The sequence below is a fragment of the Branchiostoma floridae genome, chromosome 7 (assembly GCF_000003815.2).
Source record: "Branchiostoma floridae strain S238N-H82 chromosome 7, Bfl_VNyyK, whole genome shotgun sequence".
NCBI lineage: Eukaryota > Metazoa > Chordata > Leptocardii > Amphioxiformes > Branchiostomatidae > Branchiostoma > Branchiostoma floridae.
Window position 1 is genome coordinate 21,692,434 of NC_049985.1, and position 9,088 is coordinate 21,701,521.

The window sequence follows — 9,088 nt, forward strand, 5'->3', positions numbered from 1 at the left end:
AAAGGTCCCGAGTTCGATACCCACCGTGCCCCGACGTTGTACCCTTGGGAAAGACACTTAAGATCACTTAAGACAACTTTCCCTTACGGCGGACTGAGGCCCAACAAGCCTCTTCGGCTAATCTGTCTAAATGTGTGCCAAAAACACACTACGGTTTTGTTGTGCCAGTGTGCCAACATCTGCATAATGATGACTCATAAACCAAGAACCGATAATTTTTTTTACGAATCTAAAGCTTTAGATTCATGCATGTAGACACAAATATTGTCATTATTTTGACTATCTTCAAAGCCATGTAATTTGACTATCTACTAGGATTCGTGACTGGCGACCCCACCGTCTCCAGGAGGCGCAGAGCCTGCTGGTGCAGCCGCTGCTGCAGTACTGGTTACCGCGCTTCCTGCGCAGTAAGGACCAGGGCTCCCCTCTCATCAGCTACGAGGGGAGCGACGTTTCTGTGGAGTCCCTAGGGCGCCCTACTTCAGGTAGCCGGTTGAACGTTTTTTTGACTCTGTAGGCCCACGTCACATTTCCAAACCGGAGCCCGGCCGGCAGCTGTCGGGAACGAATTCGAAAAGTGTGATCGAAAAGACCCCAAACTATGCAAGACGTAAAGAGAATAGTCGTGGGCATTATTTGTGTATATTTTTACGTTTATAATTTCTATTTTTCTTTTCCACAAGCAGCCAGGCCTGGCCCCGGTTTGAAAATGTGACGTTAGCATAAGTCTTTTTGCCGTAAACGACACAGAATCACACAAGTCATGTAATTAACAGACAGAATTGTACGACTTACCCTTGAAACGTATGGCAATGATAAAATCTATATCCCCAGCAACATCTCTCGGGTTCGACACGGCGGATGTGACGTCACGGCCCCAGTCCTGTATCCCCAGACTCCGGTCTTCTACAGAGGCAGCCAGACGCATCTACGGAGGCGGCCAAGGAAAGTAAGTATGGCTCTCCTGCGAAGAGCACAGCCCCTGGACAGACTAAATCGGGCTGAGGTTTCCACATTGTCGGCGTGGCCTCTGAGCATCCTCCTACGCAGGGACATCCAACAGCCAAACTGCCTGTCTGGATGTGCCCTGCTCTTTCAACGTTGCAACCGTCACTCTTAGTTCCCGTGGACGTCAGCCCCAAACCAGCTATCAGCCAATCAGAGAATAGGCTTTCCGTTTTCAAAAGCTATCTTGCATGTATAAGGGTAACCTCATTAATATTTATAAGCAGGGCGGTCAGGAACGAAGAGTGACGGTTGAAAGAGCAGGGCACATCCAGACAGGCAGTTTGGCTTTTGGATGTCCCTGCGTAGGAGGATGCCTCTAAGCAGCTGCCCGCCAACCAGACAATCGGCTTCACCTAAACAGGTGATAGGCCGGCAGCTAGCGCTGGTTAGAGCCCACAAAGCGGAAACCTCAGCCAGGTTTAGCGAAGTCTCCTCAAAGTATATTGTGTAGGCAACGGGCGAGGCTCTGAGCCAACATAGATCACAAGTTTGGATTTGGCCTCCAAACTTCTAAATGTAGTGTGTTATATCAGTAAAATTCGCAAGGAGACAGGCAACTTTGGTCCTATTCTTGTATGTCTTTTAGGTATGACTTTTAAGTATGACTTTTAAGCCTCCATTGCAGATTCCCGCCGACTGTTTTACCGTTAAAATAAGATACCGTTACAATACCGTTTTCTTATTACGTTTTTTTCATAAGTTATGATTACGACCCACTTCGTCCCATGATAAGAAACATGATAAAAAAAAACGTAACTTTGAAAAAAAAACACAGCAAAAACGGGATTTGAACGTAATAAAAAAATGTAACTTTTAAAAAAAAACACACAGCAAAAACGGGAGTCTGCAACGGAGGCTCCCCAAACTTTTCATGTAATCACGCTTTTGATGTAATCATGTAATCATCACAACAATGCAGGGCCGACGAATTTGAAAGATTCAAGACAAGTGTCACCAGGTCCAGAAGCGCCCGGAACACACACAACCACTCCAGCACCCCTCAAGTCGACCAGCTCCAGTCAGAATCAAACATCACTTGCACAAGACCGTCTTCGAAAAACAAGAAAAGTGTCGACGACGCAAAACAGAAACGAGAAGAACTTAGGATGAAGAAAGAACTGGAAAGGCGATTTCCCATAACGAAAGTGCGGCCTAGAAAATCGTCCTCCTCTACAAGACGACCGAAGAGTAGTCCCAGTACCGGTGCTGACAGTAAAATAGTGTCATTCTGCCTCTCCGCAACCCGACCACCTACAGCACCGAACAACACAGGGAGGGGTACGCCAACTAAAAAGTGTGAACACGAAAGAAAAGTGGAAACTAAATCCCCAGGGAAGCAACCCAACCGTCCCAAAACTGCAGGGGCCCAACCTGAAGAACTGAGCAGTGACACACAGGAAACGGAAGTGACGCAAGTTGAGCAGACTCTAGTTCTTGACAAACGAGCCGGGAACTTTTTCGAGCAGTTCTGTGAGGCGTCAGGCAACAAGGTAACAGAAAACTTCAATCTCTCCTAAGTTGTACTCTGGTATCTGTTTCGCACTTCATGTCATTGATTTTGTAACTAATTTTCAACTGATAACGACCAGCATAATTGTGAGATGATCACAATATGCTTGAATGAAAAAAAAGGTCAGTTCAACAATGTAGTTTTGTTCCAGACGGAACTTTTTCAAAGATTTTAAACCTGAACTCCCTCAGATATGGGTGAACGCTGTAGACTTCTGGAGGGACTTGCAGGAGTACCGGCGCCTGTTCAACACGGAACCCCGCCAGGACTACAACATCCAGCGGAAAGCTAGGCGGCTGTACTCACGGTAAATATGTACCTTTCCCCTAAGTAACAACGTTATCAGGTTTAGAAAATCAAAACATCTTCGTCGTCCATACGATTCTAGTTCCGCGTTATTGTTTTTGAAATGTAAGAAGCTAAGCACGCTACTTCAAAAGATGTAGCTCGTCGCAAATGATGTCCATCTCTGATACAAAAAAGGAACTCGAGAAAAGGTAGCCAAAGCCTTTTCGGGCTGTACACGTAGGGACTGTGCGCTATCTACTGTGTCTAGGACGCGGTATCAAAAGTCGGACCCCCATCTCCCAACCAGAGTTAGGTACCCTTTTTTACACCTGTGTGGAGTGAAGAATGTCATGTTAAGTGCCCTTCCCAATGACACATTTAAGTCTAACCAGGAATCAAACCCGTAACTCTTGATCTTACGTCTGCTAGCCTGGCCTTGCCATCCGAAGGTGATGCCACTTCGATCATTCGACGTCAGGAGTGTAAAGCTAAGGGCACAACCCGCCGTTCGTGCAATTTGTCCTTACGTTTTTTTTTTTTTGAGAGGCCACGTCCGCCACTTATTTTTGAAAATGTTCAAGCTGTACAGGGCAGGCGCGTCGGCCGTACTGGCACGTACGGGGGTCAAATCCGCAGCTCGATGGCACACAAGGTTTTGCCTGCACGTAAAGTTCTACGGTGTGTCTGCGTGCTTCAAAATCCGTTGGATTCCCTACGAGTTCGTACGGAGGCGGTACTTACCACTTACGGATCCCCAAAGATTGCCCACGTTTTGGCACGTATTTGCACATACATATACAGCGGATTGTGCCCTTACCTTTAGGCACATTGATTGATCATTTTAAGACAGCTTATTCTGTTTGTTGTACAGATACATCGTGACGGGGGCGTCCCGGAGTATCCTCTGTCCTGTAGACATATCCTTCGAGGTGGGGTGTGCCCTGTCGGCAGAGGCGCACAGCCAGGACAACTTCTCAGCTGTGGAGGACCACGCCCTGCTGGTGCTGAAGGAGGCCTGGCTCGCCATGAGGAGTGAGGAGGCTGACCTGTTGGTGGGACCGCTGAAGATACCACACTGAGGGGAGCAGACTCCGTACATCCGTCTCCATACATCTATTAGGCCATCTTGATTTGATTATATGGATGACATCACCTGGGAACCCCAAAATTGGTGCGAGCATGCAAAGAAAAAAAAAGTTTGGCCTTAAAAAGTTGCCTTCATTATGTATCAAGAAGGTTCAACATATGACTAAACAAGAGTATGACATACCCAACAATAGATTAATTTTTGTTCTTTCTCATTTTCTTCAGCTTTGTGGCTAACTTTGGGGTTTGACTTTGGTATTCTAGGACATTAGTAGCCGTTTTGCGATATGGTTGAAAACTTTTTTTAACGGCCGGATATTGATGCGCACACGAATGTCATCCATATAATCAAATTAACATGGCTTAATCTTTCCAGATAAATGAAAAATATATGTAACCAAGCTTATACAACCTGCACATGTAAAAAGGAAGTAATAATACAAGCTGAATTCCTTATTTCATGATGTGGAGAAATGAAAATAAACTTTACTGAACAACAGCAACAAGTGGTCCAACAAGATAGTTCTCTTCTTGTGCTATCATTGTCCCTAGTACACCAAAATATGACACATTACTATTGTGTTATAAATTCGTTAGCCAAAAGGTAAAAAAGGTAAAATGTAGTGCTATAGCCTTTTTGTGGCTGCAGGGGTAGCAGGGTTGTTATCCACTGTGTCTACTGCACAGCATTAGAAGGCGGAGCCCATCCCTCTCCTACCACTGCCCTGTACCTCCCCAACCAAAATCAAAAACATTTTGTACACCTGGGTTTAATGAGGGAAGTCATGTAAAGTGCCTTTCCCAAGAACACAACATAGGTGGTATATCAGGGGCTTCAAACCCCGAACCTGGGTCCTGGGCCAAACACCCTAACCGTTACACCAACACCAGGCTGAAATATTAGGACTACAGATGAAACCCAAAATGAGAAGCTCCATTTACCTTAATAAGTCTTTCCATTGTTATGTTTCCAATATACTTTGAAAGTCATAAAAGAAAGCACAGTGACACAGTACATACAAGTACAAAAACTCCTGGGATACATGTTTTCTATTCAATTCTGTTTTTCTATTACACTTCATTATTTCTAGTATATAAGTTGAGAGTAGCAGTGATGAGTTTAACATATGAGTACACATCTTGATTTGAATTCTTGATGTTGAGATCAGATGTTGTTTTAACATTCACATAACTGGCAAACATCCACTTTCTATGTTACACAGTATAGTTGTAGACATCCTCCTATGCACGGTCCCCAACCGGCTAATCCCCTATGTTGGGACCCTGCTATCTGAAGGGCCACCCCCGGTTACTGACAGTCCTACTCATAAATATTAATGAGTTTACCCTTATATGGGAAACAGGCAATCAGCGCCCAATCAGGCCTTTGCAAGATCCCTTTTGAAAACTGACAGGCTATTCTCTGATTGGCAGACAGCTGGTTTGCGGCGACGCTCACAGTAACCGGGGGTGGCCCTTCAGATAGCAGGATCCCCTCATAGGCGATTAGCCGGTTGGGGTCCGTGCGTAGGAGGATGAGTTGTAGAGTTGTCTACTGGTGTCTCCTAGGACTCCATGGGTTCCTCCTCCCCTGCACCCCCCTCTGCAGGAGGTGGCGCCTCCCCTTCAGTCGACTCCTCCGTTTTGGAGGTTTCCCGCTCTTTGGAGCGTTTGGAGTGCTTGCTGCGCTTGTGTCTGGAGCTGCGGTGTTCGGAGGAATCTTTCTCACCGTCGTCATGGTGTCTCCTGAAAAACAAAGGAAAAAGATGTTATACTACATCTATGGTAAGATTCGCGGTCCAGTAGTCAGCGGCCATGCCTCTGGAACTAGAGGCCCTGAGCTTGATTCCAGCTGTGTCGCTCGCCCGACAAGCACGCTACCAGAAAGGGTTGCAGTCCTTAGGACAGGACGTTAAGCCGTGTTCCACTGTTCATTGTGCTTGTTGAAAAGAGCTAGGGGAATTTCCACGGTACAATGAACCTGTATAAATACTGTACATAGCATCTCTCCTCTCTGTCACGACCTGTGGAAGACTGGGTCAGACTCTTCATTGAGCTAAACTGGATCGAGATCACTTTCCTTTCACTTTTACTACACAAGCAAGGGCCTCAAAATACGTATCTGAGGAGAGCCACACCTCAAGCACAAAACAGAACCCACCGCACTTATCGAAAAGAGCTGAGGTCCATCTCTGTGTGAGTGGATCAAATAAATCTGTCTGAGGATATGCAGCTTGCACTCTTTAGTACAAACCTTGTGCGTTATGCCATGAGGTGGTTTATATGGGTATGCAAAGCAAACAAACTCTATTCATGACTGTTGTAAATTTCATATACTAGTATATTGACCGATATGATGACTAGAGGTTTTGACCAAAACACACATGGAAGAACAGGTGCACAGATCAGATGTATATTATAGGGGACATCACATTTGTGTTTAAAAAGTCTAGGTTTGCAGATTATGATAATCATTATTTTTTTACTGGTACTTCAAACATCAAATTTCTTTACCAGGACTAGACTATATTGAGTTAAGAATATGGGTACCTTCTGGATGACCGATGTCTGTCCTTACTCTCTTCTGTCTCTTCAGTTCGCCTGTTGCTCTCTCGGTCCCTGTCTCGGTGTCTCCGTTCTCGCTCGCGGTCACGGCTACGGTCACGCTCTCTCTCCCGCCCTCTGTCTCGCTCTTCCCGTCGTCTATCCCTAAGGTACGATTGCGACATGATGTCAGTTGTGATACAACAAAGCTGCATTGAGCAACACTTTGAAACCTACATGTACAACATCATTAGTTGCAGGGTTTAAAATTCATTTTTGTGAATAGTTGCTAGAACTAAATGTATGGAAAAAAAGGGTGCACAACAAAAGATAAAGTAAAATGACAGCAAAATATAATCACAAAGCCTACTGCCTCTCTTTACAACTTGTGTCTGTAACTTTTAAACATACAATACAACAAAGTATAATAAATGCTTTATTGCTTTTTCTGATGCTCAAATTCTAGCTTAAAGCCTACAAAATACCTACATGTAGGTGCATCCACAGTCAAAAATAAGGTGTACAGCTCCAATTTTGGGTACATATGCACCCAGTATTTTGAGCTCTGTCGTCATTTGAAAATACAGGCAATGACAGAAAAAGAACACTCAAAATTTCACCTTGGCAACTTAGTTAAAGCACTGGACATTTGAAAACATATGCATAAACCACCTTTCTCTGTCCCTGTCTCTGTCCCTCTCTCTTTCCCGATCTCTGTCCCGGTACTCCCGTGGTTCTCTTTCCCGGGTTCTCTCTCTGCTGTGTTGTCTTCTCTGATACTCCTGCTCACTGTCACTGTTAGACCAATGGCACAGTATGAAAAAACCCAACTCGAAAAGATAAACCTCATGAATCCATTCACAATAGATGATACTGAATGCTTACAGCTATCCACCTACTCGTCTATTAGTTGTGTATATAAACACTTGACAATTTTGAGATTTGAATACATTTTTTTTGTCTAGAAAAACAAAATTTGATGACAGTACAACATGTCAACCATTGAATTGACTATAAAATTATGCGAGAAAATACATTCAATTTGATAAAATCACTGAGAAGAGATGCTGAAAGCTATCTGAAACATCATCCAATTGCTGCAATTTTATAACGTTTCAGCTAAGAAATGCTGGAGTAACTTTTGTATTGTGCATAAGGGAAAATGTTTTACTTCCGAAAATAGTTTCATCAGGTTGGTAGAATATAGGATAAAGGAGAATTCTTGTACACAACCAGGAAAATGTTTTGTTATCATGTTTTACGGATGTTAGAAAAAAGCCTACCTAGAGAAGTCGCTCTCTGACCCCCTGTTCATGTGTGGGCCCGGAGGGGGGAAGAAGTCGTATTCATCGTTCTCCTGTCTGCGCCCGGGGTCCCAGGAGCCGGGAGGGGGGCCCGAGGGGGGTGGGCCCAGGTTGTAGGGGGGGAAGTCTGGGTGGTCTGCAAGAGAAAAAAAAGCGTAGTGGTTAATGTGGCATGCATAGTCCAGTGGTTCTTTGGACCAAGAGGTTGGGAGTTTCTAATCCAAGTGGTTGTCGCTCACCTAATATATACTCTACTTGACAGTGTCATAGTTAATAGACAGATATAGACAGTCCACTATTCAAGTCCACTAATGTCCTTACATTAAAAAGATCTAAGGGAATTTCCCCAGTACATTGAATACTGGTCAATATTTTACAAAGCGTCTGTCTTCTCAGTTTCAACCAGAGTAAGGAGCTCAACGGATTTTCACTTTGTTACACAGAGAAAAGCTAAATACATGTAGCCTCTATCAGGCTCTGGGGATCGGTGGTCAAATAGTAGAAATTGGATAAATAGAGTGAATAGTACGCTATGGAAGTTGGCTGGCCAAAGGAGATACATGTAAAACATTCATATTCAAATCTTGTTCATCTTGTCCATTCTAACTATGGTAACTTCAATGGCTGTACCGTTTCGAAGACAACCTTTATTGTCAATTCTTACCTCCGCCATAGTAAGGCGGTCTGTCTTCATAGCCTCGTGGTTGGCCTCTGTAGAAAAGATACAAATTTTGAGAAAACTTAAAAATGAGAAAAACTTGAGAAAAATGATTGTTTATCACGGTTGATATCAAATTTTGCTATCTTACATGTTCACAGTTATAAATGTCAAGCCTTAGGAGGACTAAAATGATATTGCATAATATTGCACGTTTTTAATGATTTAGTGTTTTCACCTGTCGTCATGACTGGGGGGAGGGGGGCCAGAGGGAGGGGGCGGTCCGGGAGGGGGGAACCGACCTCTGTCAGGGTTGAACCCAGCTGTGAAACAAACAATTGAAATAGTTTAAGTCCAGCAAATCTGGAGAGCAAATGATGCAAAGGTATTAAAAAAGGCACTAAATGTTGCCATCACAATTCATACAAAAGCTTCTTATGTAACTGGATGCATCTACAGTTAACGATCAGACATTTCAGATTTTTTATGACTGGTTTATTTCGAAAACAAAACTGACAGTAACATAGCAGCCACAAGGCTGAATTACGACATGTCATTACATCAATCATTAAAGTAGTTAAAATCGAATATCATGAATCATTGCAATAGTACAGCTCTTAAAAATCGTTGCAGACGAATTAAATCAGTATCGGGATAAAGCATATAAATTAGTATTTGCAGTAATAAGAT

At 43.8% G+C, this 9,088-nt stretch overlaps 2 protein-coding genes across 2 annotated transcripts in view; one reads left to right on the forward strand and one right to left on the reverse strand.

Moving 5' to 3' along the window:
- Positions 1-3,979, forward strand: part of LOC118420168 — a 4,287-nt gene extending 308 nt beyond the window's left edge. Inside the window, exons 2-6 of the mRNA XM_035826880.1 lie at positions 316-485; positions 835-949; positions 1,928-2,498; positions 2,710-2,825; positions 3,678-3,979. Coding sequence (XP_035682773.1) covers positions 316-485; positions 835-949; positions 1,928-2,498; positions 2,710-2,825; positions 3,678-3,885 — 1,180 coding nt within the window. The 3' untranslated portion in view covers positions 3,886-3,979. The remainder of the gene's footprint in view (positions 1-315; positions 486-834; positions 950-1,927; positions 2,499-2,709; positions 2,826-3,677) is intronic.
- A 416-nt stretch (positions 3,980-4,395) lies between these two features.
- LOC118419651 (pre-mRNA 3'-end-processing factor FIP1-like) overlaps positions 4,396-9,088 on the reverse strand; it is a 15,944-nt gene continuing 11,251 nt past the window's right edge. The window contains exons 13-18 of the mRNA XM_035826149.1: positions 8,637-8,721; positions 8,405-8,451; positions 7,720-7,876; positions 7,109-7,231; positions 6,443-6,601; positions 4,396-5,638 (exon numbers count right to left, since the gene is read on the reverse strand). Of these exons, the coding sequence (XP_035682042.1) occupies positions 5,458-5,638; positions 6,443-6,601; positions 7,109-7,231; positions 7,720-7,876; positions 8,405-8,451; positions 8,637-8,721 (752 nt within the window). The 3' untranslated portion in view covers positions 4,396-5,457. The remainder of the gene's footprint in view (positions 5,639-6,442; positions 6,602-7,108; positions 7,232-7,719; positions 7,877-8,404; positions 8,452-8,636; positions 8,722-9,088) is intronic.